This window comes from Scyliorhinus canicula, chromosome 9 (assembly GCF_902713615.1).
Source record: "Scyliorhinus canicula chromosome 9, sScyCan1.1, whole genome shotgun sequence".
NCBI classification, from domain to species: domain Eukaryota; kingdom Metazoa; phylum Chordata; class Chondrichthyes; order Carcharhiniformes; family Scyliorhinidae; genus Scyliorhinus; species Scyliorhinus canicula.
Window position 1 is genome coordinate 191,195,615 of NC_052154.1, and position 22,776 is coordinate 191,218,390.

At 45.6% G+C, this 22,776-nt stretch overlaps 1 protein-coding gene across 4 annotated transcripts in view; it reads right to left on the reverse strand.

Moving 5' to 3' along the window:
- Positions 1 to 22,776, reverse strand: part of prmt3 (protein arginine methyltransferase 3) — a 273,568-nt gene that overhangs the window by 116,464 nt on the left and 134,328 nt on the right. For all 4 annotated transcript variants that reach the window (XM_038808358.1, XM_038808357.1, XM_038808355.1 and 1 more), the window contains exon 11: positions 1,072 to 1,150. In XM_038808358.1, coding sequence (XP_038664286.1) covers positions 1,072 to 1,150 — 79 coding nt within the window. The remainder of the gene's footprint in view (positions 1 to 1,071; positions 1,151 to 22,776) is intronic.

The following is a 22,776-nucleotide window of genomic DNA, read 5'->3' on the forward strand; positions in this document are numbered from 1 at the left end:
TGGAGTATAGTGTTCAATTCTGGTCGCCACACTACCAGAAGGATGTGGAAGCTTTGGAGAGGGTGCAGGAGTGATTTACCAGGATGTTGCCTGGTATGGAGGGCATTAGCTATCAGGGGAGGTTGGAGAAAATTGGTTTGTTCTCACTGGAACGATGGAGGTTGAGGGCGACCTGATAGAAGTCTGCAAGATTATGAGAGGCATGGACAGAGTGGATAGTCAGGAGCTTTTTCCCAGGGTGGAAGAGTCAATCACGAGGGGGCATAGTTTTAAGGTGTGAGGGCCAGGGTTTAAAGGAGATGTACGAGGCAAGGTTTACACAGACGGTAGTGAGAGCCTTGAACTCACTGCCGGAAGAGGTAGTGGGAGCAGATACTATAGTGACTTTTAAGGGGCGTCTTGACAAATACATGAATAGGATGGGAATAGAGGGATATGTTCCCCGGAAGGGTAGCCGGTTTTAATTCAGACGGGAAACTTGGTCGGTACAGGCTTGGAGGGCCTAAGGGCCTGTTCCTGTGCTGTAATTTTCTTTGATCTTTGTAAGCTGTCTTTACCCAGTCTGCCTTGCCTGAGACTCCAGACCCACAGCAATGTGTTTGGGCTCTTAACTACCCTCTGACATGGCCCTATAAACTTCTAAGTTGCACTCAGAAAAGGTTGCTCTATTAGGGATGGGCAACAAATGCTGGGGTCATCAGCGATGCTCATATCACATGAAAGAATAAAACAAAAATATACCCGAAATAATAGCACTCCACACTAACAGCTTCCGTATTTTATGAACTTGATAAACCACCATGATTAATTATTAGATGTAAACTTCAAAGGCCTTTAGGATAAAGAATGCGTGGATTCAATGCTAGATCTCCCAAAACACACTTAATGTGTCCTTCCTCCTAAAAGCTATTAAAGTAAATGCAAGTCTGCGAGCTGCCAGTAATGGGGGCATATTTCATTCCTAGTGGAAACTTTCTCAGTGGTGCACAGCACAGTGTGAGAGGAATGTACATAGAAGGAGACCTGATTGAGCTTTATGTAAGTTTTGTTTCCTACCCTCAGAATACAAACCTGCGCCGCCTTTCATCAGGTACTTGTCCCGGGCGTGTATGACTGAGTCCAGCATGGATTCAAACAACAGAAAGTAACCCTGCGTGGGAAGAGGGAACAATTATTACCAAGTGGCAACAAAATCACAACAAAATCACAACAATCTAACGAGCTAAAAATCATCGATTGACACCAATCCAAACCGCAAAAAAGAAATCCAAGCCACGGAAATATCATAAGACATGCTTCCACTACTGTCAATATTTTAATCATTCCAGAATTCAATATTTTAAATGCAGATTTTAAGAATTGCAAACTCCCCAGGTGGCACAGTGGTTAGCACCTGGCACCCGGGTTCAATTCTGGCCTTGGGTCACTGTCTGTGGAGTTTGCACATTCTCCCCGTGTCTGCGTGTGTTGCCTCCGGATGCTCCGGTTTCCCCCCACAGTCCAAAGATATGCAGGCTGGGTGCACTGGCCGTGCTAAATTGCCCCTTAGTATCCAGGGATGTGCAGGTGAGGTGGAATTATGGGGTTGCGGGGATAGGGTGGGGGAGTGGGCCTAGGTATGATGCTCTTCCAGCGGGTCGGTGCAGACTCGATGGGCCGAGTGGCCTCCTTCTGCATTGTAGAGATTCTATGATTGATGATCAAACCTACAGAAAATATTGATGACATACTATCAACAGTTCTGGACACTATCCCTTCGAAAGAAAATCCCACCCGTAGTCTTAACTAATTGGTAGCTGGAATCAAAAGAGCTTAAATGTAAGGGGCGATTATACAATTTGGGATTGTATTCAATAGCACAGTGGTTAGCACTGCTGCTTCACAGCGCCAGGGTCCCAGGTTCGATTCCCGGCTTGGGTCACTGTCTGTGCGGAGTCTGCACGTTCTCCCCGTGTCTGCGCGGGTTTCCTCCGGGTGCTCCGGTTTCCTCCCACAAGTCCCAAAAGAGGTGCTCATTAGGTGAATTGGACATTCTGAATTCTCCCTCAGTTTACCCGAACAGGTGCCGGAATGTGGCGACTCGGGGATTTTCACAGTAACTTCATTGCAGTGTTAATGTTCGCCTATTTGTGACAATAAAGATTATATTATATTCCCTGGAATTTAGAAGACTGAGGGGTGATTTGATGTTTTCAATATATAAAGGGGAACGGAGAGGGTGGATGAGGAAAAAGTATTTCCACTGGTTGGGGAGTGTCGGACTCAGAGGAAAAGTCTAAAAATGAAGAGCCATGTCCTACAGGATCACATCTGTTGAACACCTCCACACACGACACAAGCTGAAAATGTGGGACTATCTGCTGCAAATTGCATTTGATGTCAGTTATTTGTTAGTTTTAAATCTGAGATTGGTAGATTTTTGTTGAGGTGTTAAGGAATATGGGGAAAAGATGGGTAGACAGAGTTAGGTCACAAATCAGCCATGATTGTACTGAATGCCAGATTAGATTGAACCTAAATGGCCTAACTCAGGCATTGTCAAACTCGGGGGCGTGACCCGCGGGCGGCTGTCGGGAGGGTCACGGAGCCGTCCGTCGTGGCGCTCCCGATCGCGCAAATCCGCTTTTATATGGTCGCAGCTTTTTTTTTCAAGTTCTGGGGGCCAAAGGGACCCAAAACCATTTCCTCCATTTTTGTCATCAACAAATAAGGTAAGAGAAAATGGCGGGTCGCACAGGTCGGCCGCCGTGGGTCGCGCATGTGGGTCGTGCAGGTCGGCTGCGTTGGGTCACGAAAGGTCGGCATGGGTCGCGAAGGTCGGACAGCATGGGTCATGAAGGTCGGCCGGCATGGCTCCCGAAGGTCGGCCGGCATGGGTCCCGAAGGTCGGTCGGCATGGGTCCCGAAGGTCGGTCGGCATGGGTCTAGAAGGTCGGCCGGGTTGGGTCCCGAAGGTTGGCCGGTTGGTAAAAAAGATTAAAAATACTGGTCTATCTCCCGTTCCTACGTAACGGTTAGAAGCTTCAAATCTCTTTCTTCCAGCAATCTGGTTATTCAGAATTTTTCTTTGGTCAAACTCCTCAGCAGGATTTTCAAGTGACCTATCAGGTTTCTGCCCAGCATTACTACTTTCAAATGAAGCAACTGGAGCTCTGGATTGACCCCTACAGGGCCCTATATTTTGTGTTTACTACAGTTCCCATTCTTCAAATCAACCTGAGAAAATGGAGGTGAAACATGCTGGAATGGAGGATTAATCTCCAATGATTTTCACTGCCCGCATTGAACAGTCAGCCAATACATCAGTGCCACCCGCCCCAACAGCCCACACACATACCCACTATTACAGCCTCTGCCTTCTTGAAAGTGAACCCGCGGAAAGCGACGGGCCCCGATGGAGTCCCTGGGTGAGCATTAAGAACCTGCGCTGACCAGCTGCCATGTATTCGCAGACATCTTCAATGCCTCACTTCTCTGCTTTGAGATCCCAACCTGCTTCTGGAAGACCACCATAATACCAGTACCAAAGAAGAACAAGGTAGCCTGCCTCAACAACTATCAACCGGTGGTCCTGACGTCTGTTATCATGAAATGTTTTGAGCGGCTAGTCATGAGACAGATCAACGCCAGCCTCCCAGACGGTCTCGATCCATTGCAGTTCGCCCATCGCTGCAACCGATCCACAGCAGACGCTATCTCTCTGGCCCTACAATCAACACTCGAGCATCTTGACAACAAGGGCACCCACGTCAGACTGCTGTGCATAGACTACAGCTCCGTCTTCAACACCATTATCCCAACAAAACTAATAACCAAACTCCACAATCTTGGACTTGACCCCTCCCTGTGCAGCTGGATCCTTGCCTTCCTCACCAACAGACCGCAATCTGTCAGGATCGGCAACAACACCTCCTCCACAATAGTCCTCAACAAGAGGAATATCCAGGTGGTGGTGTCTCCCATGTGCCTGCCACCTTGTAGGTTTAGATGGTTCTGTCTTAGAAATATTGATTAGTTTTTGCACTGTATCTTGTAGATTGCACACACTGCTGCTGGAGGGTGTGAATATTTTTGGTGAGCTGCCTGCTTTGTCCTGGATGGTGTCAAGCTTCCTAAGTGTTGTTGGAGCTGCATTCATCCAGGAAAGCGGAGAATACTCCATCATATATACAGTGTACATAAAATATATAGGCCTCATGAACAATATTTATTACCCAGAGTTTTAGTTTAATTTCAATACTTGTATCCATCTACAGTTATCAAAGATACGGGAGTAGATTGTATCTGCCGTCACCAGCTAGGTGGTAATTTAGCAGATGATTGTCATAGTAACTTCATTGCAGTGTTAATAATAATAATAATGATAATAATAATTTTTTTTAAATAATAAATTTAGAGTACCCAATTCATTTTTCCAATTAATTTAGTGTGGCCAATCCACCTTCCCTGCACATCTTTGGGTTGATGGGGTGAAACCCACGCAAACACAGGGAGAATGCGCAAACTCCACACGGACAGTGACCCAGAGCCAGGATCGAACCTGGGACCTCAGTGCCGTGAGGCAGCAGTGATAACCCACTGGGCCACCGTGCTGCCCATAATAATCTTTATTGTCACAGGTAGGCTTACATTAACACTGCAATGAAGTTACTGTAATATTCCCCTAGTCGCCACACTCCGGCGCCTGTTGGAGTACACCGAGGGAGAATTCAGAATGTCCAATTCACCTAACAGCATGTCTTTCGGGACTTGTGGGAGGAAACCGGAGCACCCGGAGGAGACCCACACAGACACGGGGAGAACGTGCAGACTCCGCACAGACAGTGACCCAAGCCGGGAATCGAACTTGGGACCCTGGCGCTATAAAGCAACAGCGTTAACTACTGTGCTACCGTGCCATCCTGTGGAAGCACTGTTCCACATTGATATTTTTTTTTAATAAACATTTTATTGAGGTATTTTTTGGTTTGACAACAATGACAAAATAAACAATATACATAAGTCTATAAACATAGTGCAAAAAGCCTGCTACCTCCCTTGCACCCCCTCCCCTAAACTAAAATAACCCCCCCCCTTCTGCTGACGATTAATTTTCCGCGAAGAAGTCGACAAACGGTTGCCACGTCCGGGCGAACCCTAACAGTGACCCTCTCAAGGCGAACTTGATTTTCTCCAAACAGAGAAAGCTAGCCATGTCCGATAGCCAGGTCTCCTACTTCGGGGGCTTTGAATCCCTCCAAGCTAATAGTATCCGTCTCCGGGGTACCAGGGAAGCAAAGGCCAGAACGCCTTCCTCTTTCTCCTCCTGGATTCCCAGATCTTCCGACACCCCGAAAATCGCCACCTACAGACTCAATGCCACCCTTGTTTTTAACACCGTGGCCATGAAGTCTGAAAACCCCTGCCAAAATCCCCTGAGCTCTGGGCATGTCTAAAACATGTGGACATGGCTCGCTGTCTCTCCCCCCCCCCCTCTCCCCCCCCCCTCTCCCCCCCCCTCTCCCACCCCCCCACCCCCCCCCCCCCCCCCCCCGCACACTTTGCGCACCTGTCTACCCCAAAGAACCTTCTCATCTGGGCCACTGTCATGTGAGCCCAGTGAATGACCTTAAACTGTATCAGGCTCAGCCTGGCACATGTTGTGGACGTGTTGATTCTACTCAACGCATCTGCCCAGAGGCCATCCTCTATCTCTCCTCCTAACTCCTCCTCCCATTTGCACGTCAGCTCCTCAGTCTGCATGTCCTCTGACCCCATGATGTCGGAGACCTTCCCTTCTCCCACCCTCACTCTGGAAACTACCCTGTCCTGAATCACCTTTGGTGGTAGGAGCGGGAAGGGTGAGACCTGTCTACACACCTGCAGGTACCTAAATTATTTTCCCCTCACCAATCCAAATTTCTACTCCCCCTCCCCCAAGCTAGGAAAGCTCCCTTCTATAAACATATCCCCCATCCTCTCAATTCCTGCCCTCTGCCATCGCCAAAATCCCCCGTCCATCTTTCCCGGGGCAAAACGGTGGTTATTGCAGATTGGGGACCAGACCGATGCTCCCTCCACTCCCACATGCTTCCTCCACTGCCCCCAGTCTCTCAGGGCTGCCACCACCACGGGGGTGGTGGAGTACCGTGCCGGCAGGAATGGCAGAGGCGCCGTTATCAGCGCCCCAAACTGGTGCCCTTACACGAAGCCGCCTCCATACACTCCCATACCGACCCTCCCCCACCACCCACTTCCCGATCATGGCTATATTCGCCACCCAATAGTAGTTATTGAAGTTTGGCAGCGCCAGCCCGCCCTCTCCCCGGCTCCGCTCAATCATCTCCTTTTTTATGGCGGGGTCTTGCCTGCCCATACAAAGTCCGTGATAAATTTGTTAACCCATTTAAAGAAGGACCGCAGAATAAAAATGGGGAGACACTGGAACACAAACAGGAATCTCGGAAGGACCGTCATCTTCACCATCTGGACCCTCCCAGCAGGAGCGCATCCCACCTCCGAAAATCGTCCTTCATTTGGTCCACCAGACAGCCCAGATTAAGTTTGTGTAACCGTTCCCATTTCTGCGCCACTTGGATGCCTAGATACCTAAAACTTCCCCCTACCACTCCAAACGGCAGTTACCCCAATCGCCTCTCCAGTCCCCTTGTCTGGATCACAAACATCTTGCTTTTCCCCATGTTCAGATTGTACCCCGAAAACCGGCCATATTCCCCCAGAATCCTCATGACTCCTTCCATCTCCCCCACTGGGTCTGACACATACAGGAGCAGGTCGTCTGCGTAAAGTGAGACTCTGTGTCCCACTCCCCTCCCGCACAAACCCCTTCCAGCCCCTTGAGACTCTCAGCGCAATTGCCAGCGGCTTTATAGCTGGCGTGAACAACAGTAGGGAGAGGTGTAGCCTAAAATAGTCCGATGTCGTCCTATTCGTCCGTACGCTTGCCACAGGAGCCTGATACAGTAACCTAACCCAGTCCAAATCTGAACCGTCCCAGTACCTCCCACAAATATTGCCATTCTACTCGATCAAAAACCTTCTCTGCGTCCATTGTGACCACTACCTCCACCTCCCATCCTTCTGGGGCAAACATGATCGCATTTAGCAACCTTCGAGGTGGCCCTAGCCCCTGGCGCCAGACAATCTCCCAACTATGGTCCCATCCCCCCCTCCCCCACTCATACATAGATATTCAAATGAAAAAAAATCCCAGCACAATTGTCCGATAGAGATGAAAAAAAACCCTAGTTGAACTCCAACAAAGGAAAAGGTCAAGCAAAAGCTCCGGCATCTGAACAAACACACCTCCATCCCCCAACAGTGCAACTACAAACTTTAACTTACTCAGCTCTGCAGCTGGTCCCAGATCCATACAGCAGGCATTACAAATAATGTCCGAGAAAAAAAAAGAAACAAAAAATTTTTTCTTTGCAAAACATAAACGTTACAGCCAAATTCCTAGTTCAAAGTTCTTAGTCCGACAACAGTCCTTTCCTTTTCGCAAAGTCCAGTGCTTGCTCTGGCGACTCGAAATAGAAATGTTGTTCCTCGTATGTGACCCAGAGGTGGGCCAGGTACAAAAGCCCAAACTTCACCTTTTTCTTGAAAAGGGTCGACCTGATCTGATTGAATCCCGCTCTTCTCCTGGCCACCTCCGCACTCAGGTCTTGATAGATCCGTAGGATACTGCTGTAGCTGTACTGCAGCTCAGTGTCTGCTTGGCCCACTGTAAAACACGCTCCTTATCCAGATATCAGTGGAATCGCACTACTATTGCCCTCGGGGTAGTCTCCCATTTGCGGCTTTCTTGCAAGCCCTGTGAGCCCTGTCCACCTCCAAGAGTCGGGGGAATGCCCCATCCCCCAGCAGCTTCTCGAACATGGCCACTATATATGCCCCAGCATCTGCTCATTCGGATCCCTCCGGGAGCCCAACGATCCTCAGGCTCTGCCGGCGGGACCTGTTCTCTAGGTTCTCCACCTTCTCCAGGAGCCTTTTCTGCTGGTCTCTCAGCATCCCCACCTCCAACTGCACCACAATTTGATGTTCCTCCTGGTCAGCCAGCGCCTTCTCTACTTTCTGGATCGCCCGATCTTGGGCGTCCAATCTAAGTTCCAGCCGCGAAATTGCCTCTTTACTCGGGTCCAAGCAGTCCTGCTTCTGCTTGGCGAAGCCCTCCTGGATAACTTGCATCAACTGCTCCGTTGGCCGCTGTGTCAACAAGCCAGAGGTCCAATCCTCCGCCATACTTCCTCCCGGTGCAGCTTCAGCCCAAGCCTTCTCTGTCTTTCTGTTTCTGCCTTTACAAGCACTTCTAGTCCTCCTCTCCCATGCACCAATGTTGGAATTCAGGTCACAATTGCCTCTGTCATCAGTTTTACAGTTCAAGTCTGGTAAAAAATCAGGGGAAAAGGTCCAAAGGTCCGACCCGAGCGGGAGCCACCAAATGTGCGACTTACTCCTGGTTTAGCACACTGGGCTAAATTGCTGGCTTTTAAAGCAGACCAAGGCAGGCCAGCAGCACGGTTCAATTCCCGTACCAGCCTCCCCGAACAGGCGCCGGAATGTGGCGACTAGGGGCTTTTCACAGTAACTTCATTTGATGCCTACTTGTGACAATAAGCGGTTTTCATTTCATTTCACTTCATTTCATAGCCGCTACCGGAAGTCCACATTGACAAAGATTTGACAGGTGCTCAATTATACTCCATTATAATGTAAGCCTGCTTGAGATAATAATAAAGATTATTATTCTTAGAAATGTCTTTGCTTCCTGGAAGAAGCTGAAAATCTCACTGAGCTGAACAATGAAGCATTTAAGCCTTAAACTGCTTTCTCAAGTTTAACATCTCGCTCCCCAAAACCTCGCTTGCAAGCACTGTAAAGGTGACTGAAACTTTATCTTTTTAGGCGTTTTCATTGGTTGGAACTCTGCCGACACTCTCAGATTTATTAAGGTTGCCCTACTTCATTAGCTCTGCGACTGCAACGTGACAACGGAGAGCTCAACAGTCCTGAAATCTCCCACTTCATCATCCAATTACCTTGACAATGAAACAAGTTAGATAATTGAGAAAGCTAAAACATTAGATCCATAATGAACAAAAAAAAGAGGGAAAAACTAGGATGTATCACTACATCTACGATCACGCAGAGTTATCATGACTGACACCAATATTTTTAACTGGTAAATAGATGCATGTACAAAGAAATAATGGGGCCTTACAAAAAAAGGTTTAGGAAACAAAGCGATTTTATTCACATGATATCACAGCACAGAAATATCATTTATTGCTCCTTTACATTTGCTATTTGGCCCTTGGCTGTGTTTCCTAATGGCAAAAACAGTGGAGGAGCAAAGGATTTGGGTGTCCATATACACAAATCATTCAAAGCTAGTTCACAGCGACAAAAGGAACCAACAATAAAAAAAAGTGACCAGAAGAAGGTTGCCTTTATCTCAGGGGGTTTGGAGTAGAAAAATGAGGAGGTCATGCTTTAGTTTGAGAAAACTTTGGTCACGTCTCACATGGGGTGCTGCATTCAGTTTAGTGCACCATCCCCTCAGGAAAGACATGGTAGCCATGGAGACGGTACAGTTCAGATTCACTAACTGATACCAGGGTTTAAAAGGACTAAATTATGATGGGAGATTGAAAATTAATTGAGTTTGTATTCCCCGAGTTAAGGACGATTTACTTGGACGTTTTAAAATGATGAAAGCACCCCGTACAGTGAAATAATAGCGTCTCATGCAGCAAATCCAGAAAAATGGACTTTCTCCTAAAATTAGAGTCCAACTATTTAGGAATTGAATCAGGAAGCATTTTCCCTCATATGAAAGGTAATGGAAATCAAGGATCGCCATCTCAAAAGGCCAGTGATCCTGGGAGGCAGTTGAGGGTTTCAAAACTAATCTCAACAGATGTTTATCCTTAGTTGAAAGGTCAGTTACGAGGGGGCACAAGTTCAAAGTGAGGGGGCGGGGGTTTAGGGAGGGGGGGGGGGGGAGTTTGAGCAAAACCCTTTTTACCCAGAGAGTGGTGATGGTCTGGAACGCACTGCCTGAGAGAGTGGTAGAGGCGGGTTGCCTTATATCCTTTAAAAAGTACCTGGATGAGTACTTGGCACGTCGTAACATTCAAGACTATGGGCCAAGTGCTGGCAAGGGGGATTAGGCAGGCAGGTCTGAACCTTTCATGTGTCGGTGCAGACTCAATGGGCCCAAGGGTCTCTTCTGCACTGTAGTATTCTGTGATTCTGTGATTCGGTTAAGGGATCAAGGAATGTGGATCAAAGGTGGGTTGAAGTAAAGATCCACCTTAATCCAGCTGGATGGCAGAATAGATTTGAGGGGCTGAATGACACAATTGTGTTCCGAATCTAAAAACTTTAGGTGTATTTGAACTTCTACTTACATACAACGTGATGTTGTAAAAATGCAACCTGGCTGGGGTCAGCCAAGTGCTGTGTGATTTGGTCATATTCACCAAATTCCATTAATAATGCTGGAGGATGTGGCACATGCAATTGGAAATCGTATATTGATATAAGTAGCATGAAAAATAATGCTTATGCAGTCACAATAATGAAGAAATTGGGCATGTTTATTCTGCGAGCTTAATTCCCAGCACACAAGTTCAAAACAGAATTACGCTGGAAACCCACAAATCCCCAAATTAAGCTGCTTTGTTTCCTGATCTAATTTAAATTGCCAAAGGAAAAAAAATGAAGTACTTGCTCATGCAGCTTTTAATGTGGCTTTCACACCGAGAGATCGAGAGGAAAACAATTAACAAGCTCCAAGAGTCATACAAACACCATTCCTGTGCCAAATGTCAAAAAGTCAACATCCTCCACCATCTCGGAAGGAGGTTTTTTTTTTGGAAGATTGTGGTTGGTACAGAGATGGAGGGTGGCCAGCCTGGGAAAAACAGAATACCATCAAACTTCCCAAGTGCCTCTCTAATCTGTGGTGGCATTTTTGGAGAGGGAGAGGGAGGGGGGGGAGAGAGAGAGAGAAACTGCAGTCATCATCCTCCCTTCCAGAATTTGGCACAGCTTCATCACTGTTCCATGGGCCATTGTCCTTTAGCTGACCTACCTCCTGGCTGATGCTCCTCTCTAAGCGACCACCTCCCCCCCCCCCCCCCCCCCCACCACCCTCTGAGTTACGACTCAGTGAGTGAACACTGTCCTTGGTGCTGAAATGTGTAATTTACAACCGGTATCTAAACAATCAGCTCTCTTTGCTGGGCTCATCTGCAGAGTAATTTGGAATGTAATTTCACGGGCCACTGCCTCACCTGTAGGGGTGCCATCTGGCTGGAGAATTATACCTGTCACTGTCTCCACCGTGGCCCCTGGTGCTCTGAGGGTCTTGAGTGCGTTCCGTCTTGTGAAGCGGCGGCGCCTTCACAACTAACTGCACAGTTCCCCCCCGCACACAAACACACACCCTTGCTGCCCACAACGTTCAATTAATGTATTCTCGCCGCCGACAAAAAAAAAGCCATTTTAATTTGAACAGCTCCAGCCGATAACGCTGATTAACTTGGTGCTTAACGTCCAGAATGGTCCACATTTCCATAATTCTCATCAAAGCGAAATGCCGCTGTGGGGAGGTCTGTGCATTTTTTTTTCCTTGCAATTTATTCTGTGTATCACAAATATTGGAATAAAATGTGATCTGTTCTCCCCCTCCCTTCCACACACACACCACCAGCTCTAAAATCATCTGCATCGAGCAGTGTCGCATTGCATAGATTGTTGCAGTCCCTTCAATTGCTGGAACCCTAGATCGTGGGTAAGGCATCCTCGCCAGTATTTATGTGCGTGTGTGTGTGTGTAAGGGGGTGCACAGGGACACACAAATGGGCGGCAAGAGTCAAAACTAACACCTTGCTCCGGAAAAATAAAAAAAAGCTCCACACTCATGTTACCTCCAAGTCAATGCACCAGAATTACAACAGAGTTGTTTTCCTTTCGGTCAGACTGTCAAAGGGGGAGGGGGCACTGCAGGCAGAAAACTTTCTGCATTCCAGGTGTAAAGGAACCTCGGACTGGCTCAGTTTGAAAGGAGGAATGCAGACTGGTTGCAACAGCAACAGCAAAAAAAAAGCACTGTGGATTTCTGAGCTGTTGATGCACGAGCAGAATGATGAAAGCTGATGTACTGCACCAAACCGCGTCAGGGGTAATAAGTATGTTGATTGCTTACTGAACATTTCACAGGACATACATTTAACCTGTCAATAAAGACACCGACTATATTGCCTCGGAATTATAAAAGGTGAGCGCCATGCAAGATGTGACATTGGAACGGCAGCATTCCGCGTCAAACACAAACGCTCCCAAGAAGAACACAATTTATTCCAGCACTTAGTGACTCAGATTTCATGTGAATAAACGATTGTGCGTAAGGCTTTCTGAAAATCCACATTTCTTTGTCGCTTTAAACGAGACATTAATAAAGGGGTCTTTCTCTCTCCTTCTGGAGCAAATGATCAAATAACGTTGTTCATTTTGCAAGAAATACTCAACCTGGATTATTTTTTTAAATCACATTCATAAAGAGGTACCACAGCTTCAAGGTGAAACATGAGTTGCACTTAAATTGTGTGTGTGTGTGTGTGTGTAGAATAATATTAATCATAAGCATGCACATTGTCCAATTTAATTGTGGTGGAAATGTCCATTATTGGGGAGAAAAATTATGAGGGCAGGAAACAAAAAGGTGGAAAATAATTAAAATATCAAAACTGCAAGTCATGAAAATGTATCATACTGGGAGCATGTATTCTGACCTTACTGGTACATACAACACAGAGTTAAATAATCATCCGCATTTACTAACATTGACATCCACCAACAAGAATCCACAGTTCCCAAATGCTCAAGTATTCGGTGTTAAGGGTTACATTTAATATCACAGGGCACCAATGTGAAAGGATAACTGAAGGGAAAAAAATCTAACACACTACCAGGTTAGTGTTGCTCCCGGGCGCATCAGGAATGCGGTTTATTTTATCCACGCAAATTAGGTTTACATAGACCAAGCAGCATAAGTTAATGCGTATTCCTGCTGTGAGAATCACTTGTGAAAAGTTGCAGCCAAATTGAAGTAGGGATACAACAATGTGGGTACAATGTCAGAGTACAAGGCCACGGCACAATGCCAGGGTACAATGCAAGGTTTCAATGTCAGGGTACAATATCAGGGCACAATGCCAGGGCACAATGTCAGGATGCAAGCTCCAAAACCTAGGACTTGGCTCCCTACTCTGCCACTGGATCCTTGATTTTCTGACCCACAGACCATAATCAGTGAGAATAAACAACAATACCTCCTCCACAATAGTCCTCAATACCGGGGCCCTGCAAGGCTGCGTACTTAGCCACCTACTATACGCCCTGTACACACACGACGTGTTGGAGAAATTTGGTTCCAACTCCATCTACAAGTTCGCTGACGATACGACCATAGTTGGCTGGATCTCGAATAACGACGAGTCAGAATACAGGAGAGAGACAGAGACAGAGGGGCTGTTTAGCACACTGGGCTAAATCGCTGGCTTTGAAAGCAGACCAAGGCAGGCCAGCAGCACGGTTCAATTCCCGTAACAGCCTCCCCGAACAGGCACCGGAATGTGGCGACTAGGGGCTTTTCACAGTAACTTCATTGAAGTGTACTCGTGACAATAAGCGATTTTCATTTCATTTTCAACCTAGTGGAGTGGTGCAGCGACAACAATCTGTCCCTCAATGCCAGCAAAACTAAAGAGCCGGTCATTGACTTCAGAAAGCAAAGTACTGTACTCACCCCTGTCAGCATCAACGGGGCCAAGGTGGAGATGGTTAGCAGTTTCAAATTCCTAGGGGTGCACATCTCCAAAAATCTGTCCAGGTCCACCCACATCAACGCTACCACCAAGAAAGCACAACAGCGCCTATACTTCCTCAGGAAATTAACGAAATTCGGCATGTCTACATTGACACTTACCAACTTTTACAGATGCACCACAGAAAGCATCCCATCTGGCTACATCACAGCCTGGTATGGCAACTGCTCGGCCTAAGTCCGCAAAAAACTTCAGAGAGTCGTGAACATGGCCCAGTCCATTATACAAACCTGCCTCCCATCCATTGACTCCATCTACACCTCCCACCCGCTTACTCACTCTTCCAACTTCTTCCATCGGGCAGGAGATACAGAAGTCTGAGAAAACACCCAAACAGACTCAAAAACAGCTTTTTCCCCCACTGTTACCAGACTCCTAAACGACCCTCTTATGGACTGACCTCATTAACACTATACCCCTGTATGCTTCACCTGATGCCGATATTATGTAGTTACATTGTGTACCTTGTGTTGCCCTATCATGTATTTTCTTTTATTCCTTTTCTTTTCATGTACTTAATGATCTGTTGAGCTGCTCGCAGAAAAATATTTTTCGCTGTCCTTCGGAACACGTGACAATAAACAAAATCCAATCCAACAATGTCAAGCCACAATGTCTGGTTACACGCCAGGGTACAACGCCAGGATACAAAGCCAGGATACAAAGCCAGGATACAAAGCCAGGGTGCAATGTCAGGGTACAATACAAGGGCACAATGCCAGATGACAAACGTATTGTAACACAGATGGTCCAAATTAAACTAGGAAGAGTAGGTATTAACAGGGAGAGGGGTGCATTGAACAAATATGGTTTCAAAAGTAATTTGGGAAAAATATATAATTCAGTCATCTACATAGAAAAACAAAAACAATTCTACTAATTTGAAATATTCACTTTCAGTCAGGACCAGGTTAAACATGTTGGGTAGGATTAGCTCAAGGGTGGTCGACAGACAGGGGGGATGTCTTGATGTGGGGGGGGGGGGGGGGGGGGAGGGCCTGGACCACTCACAGACCAGTCTCATTACCATGCCATGTGGGCTGCGAGTGCTAAACCGGCCCCCTGGCTACAGCCTGTCAGCACCTCCGGGCCAACTCAAAATCAGGTGATTCAGGAACTGACCTGGTTAGCAACAAGGTAAAGAACATAAGAACATAAGAATTAGGAGCAGGAGTCGGCCATCTGGCCCCTCGAGCCTGCTCCGCCATTCAATGAGATCATGGCTGATCTTTTGTGGACTCAGCTCCACTTTCCGGCCCGAACACCATAACCCTTAATCCCTTTATTCTTCAAAAAATTATCTATCTTTATCTTAAAAACATTTAATGAAGGAGCCTCAACTGCTTCACTGGGCAAGGAATTCCATAGATTCACAACCCTTTGGTAAAGAAGTTCCTCCTGAACTCAGTCCTAAATCTACTTCCCCTTATTTTGAGGCTATGTCCCCTAGTTCTGCTTTCACCCGCCAGTGGAAACAACCTGCCGGCATCTATCCTATCTATTCCCTTCATAATTTTATATGTTTCTATAAGATTCCCCCCTCATCCTTCTAAATTCCAACGAGTACAGTCCCAGTCTACTCAACCTCTCCTCGTAATCCAACCCCTTCATCTCTGGGATTAACCTAGTGAGTCTCCTCTACACACCCGTCAGCGCCAGTACGTCCTTTCTCAGGTAAGGAGACCAAAACTGAACACAATACTCCAGGTGTGGCCTCACTAACACTTTATACAATTGCAGCATAACCTCCCTAGTCTTAAACTCCATCCCTCCAGCAATGAAGGACAAAATTCCATTTGCCTTCTTAATCACCTGTTGCACCTGTAAACCAACCTTTTGCGACTCATGCACTAGCACACCCAGGTCTATCTGCACAGCAGCATGTTTTAATATTTTATCATTTAAATAATAATCCCTTTTGCTGTTATTCCTACCAAAATGGATAACCTCACATTTGTCAACATTGTATTCCATCTGCCAGACCCTAGCCCATTCACTAAACCTATCCAAATCCCTCTGCAGACTTCGAGTATCCTCTGCACTTTTTGTTTTACCACTGGTTTAGCTAGGGGCTGGTTTAGCTCACTGGGCTAAGTTGCTGGCTTTTAAAGCAGACCAAGCAGGCCAGCAGCACGGTTTGATTCCTGTACAAGCCTCCCCGGACAGGCACCGGAATGTGGCGACTAGGGGCTTTTCATAGTGACTGCATTGAAGCCTACTCGTGACAATAAGCGATTTTCATTTTTCATTTTTTTCATCTTAGTGTCGTCTGCAAACTTGGACACATTGTCCTTGGTCCCCAACTCCAAATCATCGATGTAAATTGTGAACAATTGTGGGCCGAACACTGATCCCTGAGGGACACCACTAGCTACTGATTGCCAACCAGAGAAACACCCATTAATCCCCACTCTTTGCTTTCTATTAATTAACCAATCCTCTATCCATGCTACTACTTTAACCTTAATGCCATGCATCTTTATCTTATGCAGCAACCTTTTGTGTGGCACCTTGTCAAAGGCTTTCTGGAAATCTAGATATACAACATCCATTGGCTCCCCATTATCTACCGCACTGGTAATGTCCTCAAAAAATTCCACTAAATTAGTTAGGCACGACCTGCCCTTTATGAACCCATGCTGCGCCTGCCTAATGGGACAATTTCCATCCAGATGCCTCGCTATTTCTTCCTTGATGATAGATTCCAGCATCTTCCCTACTACCGAAGTTAAGCTCACTGGCCTATAATTACCCGCTTTCTGCCTACCTCCTTTTTAAAACAGTGGTGTCACGTTTGCTAATTTCCAATCCGCCGGGACGACCCCAGAGTCTAGTGAATTTTGGTAAATTATCACTAGTGCATCTGCAATTTCCCTAGCCATCTCTTTTAGCACTCTGGGGTGCATTCCATCAGGGCCAGGAGACTTGTCTACCTTTAGCCCCATTAGCTTGCCCATCACTACCTCCTTAGTGATAGCAATCATCTCAAGGTCCTCACCTGACATAGCCTCATTTCTATCAGTCACTGGCATGTTATTTGTGTCTTCCACTGTGAAGACCGATCCAAAAAACCTGTTCAGTTCCTCAGCCATTTCCTCATCTCCCATTATTAAATCTTCCTTCTCATCCTCTAAAGGACCAATATTTACCTTAGCCACTCTTTTTTGTTTCATATATTTGTAGAAACATTTACTATCTGTTTTTATATTCTGAGCAAGTTTACTCTCATAATCTATCTCACTCTTCTTTATAGCTTTTTTAGTAGCTTTCTGTTGCGCCCTAAAGATTTCCCAGTCCTCTAGCATCCCACTAATCTTTGCCACTTTGTATGCTTTTTCCTTCAATTTGATACTCCCCCTTATTTCCTTAGATATCCACGGTCGATTTTCCCTCTTTCTACCGTCCTTCCTTTTTGTTGGTATAAACCTTTGCTGAGCACTGTGAAAAATCGCTTGGAAGGTTCTCCACTGTTCCTCAACTGTTTTACCATAAAGTCTTGGCTCCCAGTCTACCTTAGCTAGCTCTTCTCTCATCCCATTGAAATCTCCTTTGTTTAAGCACAAAAGTTTTATTTTACCTTCTCACCCTCCATCTGTATTTCAAATTCCACCATATTGTGATCGCTCCTTCCGAGAGGATCCCTAACTATGAGATCATGAATCAATCCTGTCTCATTACACAGGACCAGATCTAGGACCGCTCGTTCCCTCATAGGTTCCATTACATACTGTTCTAGGAAACTATTGCGGATACATTCTATAAACTCTTCCTCAAGGCTGCCTTGACCGATCTGGTTAAACCAATCGACATGGAGATTAAAATCCCTCATGACAACAGCTGTACCATTTCTACATGCATCAGTTATTTCTTTGTTTATTGCCTGCCCCACCATAATGTTACTGTTTGGTGGCCGATAAACTACTCCTATCAGTGACTTTTTCGCCTTACTATTCCTGATTTCCACCCAAACGGATTCAACCTTATCCTCCATAGCACCGATGTCATCCCTTACTATTGCCCGGATATTATTCTTAAATAACAGAGCTACACCCTTACCATCCACTCTGTCCTTCCGAACAGTTTGATACCCTCGGATATTTAACTCCCAGTCGTGACCATCCTTTAACCATGTTTCAGTAATGGCCAGTAAATCATAGTCATTCACGATGATTTGCGCCATCAACTCATTTAACTTATTCCGAACACTACGAGCATTCAGGTAAAATACACTTATGTTGACTTTTATACCTCTGTTTTGAATCTTAACACCTCGATCAGTAACCTCTCCGAAGTTATATTTCCTCTTAACTTTTCTTCTAATTTTCCTTGTCGTTGAACCCATGTAACAACCTGCCGCATCGCTTAACATTTACGTTTTTACTTCCCGTTTAATTTATTTTAGTATTACTGGGCCTATTCACTGAGCTCCCCTCAGTCACTGTACCTGTACTGTCGCCCTTTTTGATTTTTGACTATTGCTTCTCTGCCTTACACTTTCCCCCTTACTGCCTTTTGTTTCTGTCCCTGTTTTACTACCTTCCGGCTTCATGCATTGGTTCCCACCCCCCTGCCACATTAGTTTAAACCCTCCCCAACAGCTCTAGCAAGCACCCTGCCAGGACAAAGCTGGGATGGTTTTGTCTCCCTAACTGAGAATCACAGACGTATGTGTGTTAAATAGCTCCAGCTTCCAGTGTAAGGTGGAACAAGCAAGTGTTTGCCCCGGTACAGAGCAGTGTCAGTTAAAGCAGGAGGGGTGGAGATTCTCCCTCACTTCCGCGTTCCTCTGTTATTTTCAAAAGCAACAACAGAACTACTGTAATAAGGTGACAGGCTAGCGACCTGTTCCAGCCAAGACTTGGCTGTGGGAACAGATGAAAGTCTGCCTTGTACACCATTAGATGTGGAAAGACGAACAACAAAAACAATTCATGTCATTAAATGTGCCAAGGAGCTTCACAGGAGTGTTACAAATCAAAGTTTGGTGCCAATCCACATACTGCAGATACGCGGGCAAATGACTGAAGGCACTGTCAAAGCTTTAAGCAGCAATTTGAAGAATGAATACGAGGTGGAGAGAGGGTACTCCAGTGCTTCGGGTCTTGGGACCTGAAGACTCTGCTATCTCTGGAGGAGCGACTAATATTAGGGATATAAAAGAGAAGGGAATTTGAGAAACGCGGATATCTTGCAGAGTTGTGGGCTGGAGATTGCACAGATATGGAGGGGCATGGGGGGATTTGAAACAAGGATGAGAATTTTCAAATTGAGGCATTGCTTAATCGGGATCCAATGCGGGTCAGTGAGGGCTGCAATTGTACAGCAGCCTGATGCGAGTTGAGATATGGGGTGGCAGAGATTTGGGCGATCTCAAGTTTATGGAAGGTAGAATGTGGGAGGCCGGCTGGGGGGGTGCTGACATAGTCAAGACTGGAGGTGGCAACGGTATGGATAAGGGTTTCAGCACCAAATCGGCGGAGGCAGAGCTGAAGTCAGATCATGTGTTATGGGCCAGGGCTTAGAAACTCCAAAGTATATTATGAAGTCCACCTGACCTACTACCTTTATGTTGAATTTGGCCAGGATGAGAACAAGAGCCTTCCCTTCAAATGTGATTCATCAGTCTTCCTAGACACTTTAATCAAAACAAGCTTTATTCGAAGAACTTAGTTCACACATATATATATTTAGATAAACACATAACAATAATTTTTAGCAATTACAAACATAAAAACACCACACAGCTACAGTAATCTATGTATAACCCTGAATGAATTCCCCCTTAACTGTTCCAATTCAAAAACAAAATCCTATAAACCAAAAACCTCTTTTTAAGGGTGCGGCCCGGCACTCTGCATTCTCACTTGAATAAGACTGGCTTTCCCTAGGATTCTGATCCCATCTCACCAGCAGATTTAACTCCTTTTGGAAAGCAAACTATGTCTTTTAAGTTACCAAAGCAGGTAGCTACAATCATTTTTTTTTTTTACTGGAACAACTCTTTAAACTGAAACCATTGAAAGACAAGAAAACAACACTTCTTTCTCCCTCTGAGCCCACAGCAGTCAAACTGAAAATGAAACTGAAAAATCTCGCAGCTACAGCTCAGCTCCACCCACAAAATGACATCACTGAAGCCATGTGATAAGACAAAAACCTTTCTTAAAGGGACATTCCCACGAGGCATGTTATTGAGGTGTGAATAGGTGGCCTTAATGATGATGTGGATATGTGGTTGGAAGCTCAGCTGAGGGCCAAATGTCAGTCTGGATCAGCCTCAAAGAGTTGGCACAGAGGCAGATGGAGTCCGTCTCTAGGAAGCAGAGGTTGGTACAGAGACCAAAGAAAAGGCTTCCCAAGGAAACCCTAATCATCCAGTACTGAATGTCAGACAAGTAGTTGGACTGGAAAAAGTGAAGTGGTCGAGGGAGATGCTGGTAAGGTAGAGGAGTGTTGTCAACAAATATGAAGAACCTGACATAATGTTTTTAGATCATTTCGTTGGGGGCCGACGTGTCAGTGAATTTTAAAAAAAATATTTTATTCAAGGTTTTTCACCAAAATATAAATACACAAAAAATCGAAAGGACAATCAAAGAGCAACAAAAGACCATCACAACAACCCACCCAACAACCCCAGAAGTCTCAAAAGACATGCTTAGAATTTACAGTGCAGAAGGCGGCCATTCGGCCCATCGAGTCTGCACCGGCCCTTGGAAAGAGCACCCCACTTAAGCCCACACTACCGTAACCCAGTAACCCCACCTAACCTTTATTTTTTGGACACCAAGGGCAATTTAGCATGGTCAATCCACCTAACCTGCTCATCTTTTGACTGTGGGAGGCAACCTGAGCACCCGGAGGAAACCCACGCAGACAGGGGGAGAATGTGCAGACTCCGCACAGACAAGTGACCTAAGCCGGAAATCAAACCTGGGACGCTAGAGCTGTGAAGCAACTGTGCCAACCACTGTGCTACCATGCTTGGGACATTATGAATTCGCCCTCAGTGTACCTGAACAGGTGCCGGAGTGTGGCGACGAGGGGATTTTCACAGTAGCTTTATTATTATCATGTCCAAACTGATAGCTACCCAACCTCCACAAGGTAAAATATTGCAAAATTCCTCTACCCTCATCCTGCCACAATCTTAAAGACACATCCTCAATGGGCTGAACTGAACAACCTGCCGTCATCTCCAAATCTCTCCACGACTGCATCTCGTTGTACTTCCATGATCTCTTCCACTATTCTGCCGCTCCGGTGCCCTCTGGACTCGAAGCTTCGACCCAAGATCCACTCCCTTCATTATTTATCTCCTACTTTGATGGCAGTGCCTTCAACCCCACTTTCTGGAATGGCCTACTGAACGCTTGTGTCTCTTCACTCCTCTGCCCTGTTTTTAAACTTTCATAGCTTTCACCTCTCCAACCCATTCCGCAATAGTTTCAAAATGCATTTTGTTGCTGATAGTCTTTACATTCCTCGTCCCCTCATCATACAAACTCAACAACACCTTTAATTTATGTATGCCCTCTTAACATTAAAAATAAATCAACAGATGCAAAGGCAGAGCAGTTCAGAGAGAAGGACATAGGGGGCAGAGTGCCTGGCCGGTGCTGCTGCTGGGGGCATGTGAAGTTGGAGAGATTTTACAAGAGTGAGTTTATGAAGGTAGCAGGAGGGTGCGGTGCGGAAGAGGATGCGAGAAGTCTGCACAGCACAGGTAAAGCAGGTGGGATTCGGAGATAAGGAGGAGTGTAATAAATCTAAGATCAATGTAGGTCAGCAAGCAGAGGAGCGGTTCACAAGGAAGACTCGGCATTCCAATTAGGTTGGACAGAAGGCACATTTGATATCTCAGGTGAAGAATTGCTTCCTCCTATCAGGTGTGTAAATCTTTACTTACGTAACTCTGGCACGTGAGAAGAACAAATTTAGGAAAGAAGATTTTATAATTATTTCCTTCCAGGAGCCAATCAAAATGTAATTACTTCACTGCCTCCAAAGATAACACTTACAAATTATTTCAGTCAAGGTGTGCACCCCCTGCACCTTTGGCAACAGTTGTAATCTTGACTTAATGACATGAGAGATTTTCTACTGTTTCATTACTGAAACTTTCCCCAAGTATATCTCCTATTTACACATGAGACATTGAAGATAATGAGGTGAAAATGGTGTTAATTATGAATTCGCAGAACATATGTAAATCTCATTCAATTAAGTTAGCTATTACGAGAATCATATAATTACTAAAAGTACATAAGTGATACAACTTGACCACAATTTTTCTCCACATCATGATTTTTTAAAGTCGGCAAATAATAACCCTGGTTACTTCAATGGCAGACTAGAAAAATATTATAAAGTGTACAGCACAAGAAGTAATGTGACTGGGTATCCCAGCAGTAGCTGTTTACCAGTAGAATCAAATTGCTATAGGATCTATACTTAATAACATTTACCTGCATTATATCGAAATATGGCTGATCATCAAGTTCAATAACCTGATCCCGCCTTCCCCCCCATATCCCTTGATCCCTTGGGCCCAAAGAGCAATAACTAATTCCTTCTTGAAATTACACAGCGTTTTCGCCTCAACTACTTGGTCGCGAATTCCACAGACTGACCACTCACTGGGTGAAGAAATTTCTCCTCACCTCAGTCCTAAGGCTTATCCTCAAACTATGACCCCTAGTTCTAGGCTGTCCTTATCGAGTGAAAATCCTCAACTATCAATACTTGCCAAATCACCACAAACGCAAGACAGCCATGTTAATCCTGATGTATTACAGACTTGTTGATAAAATAAAATGGTAATAAAAACCATATAAAATTGAGGAAAAAGACAACCTAAAGTAAGTTCTAAAAC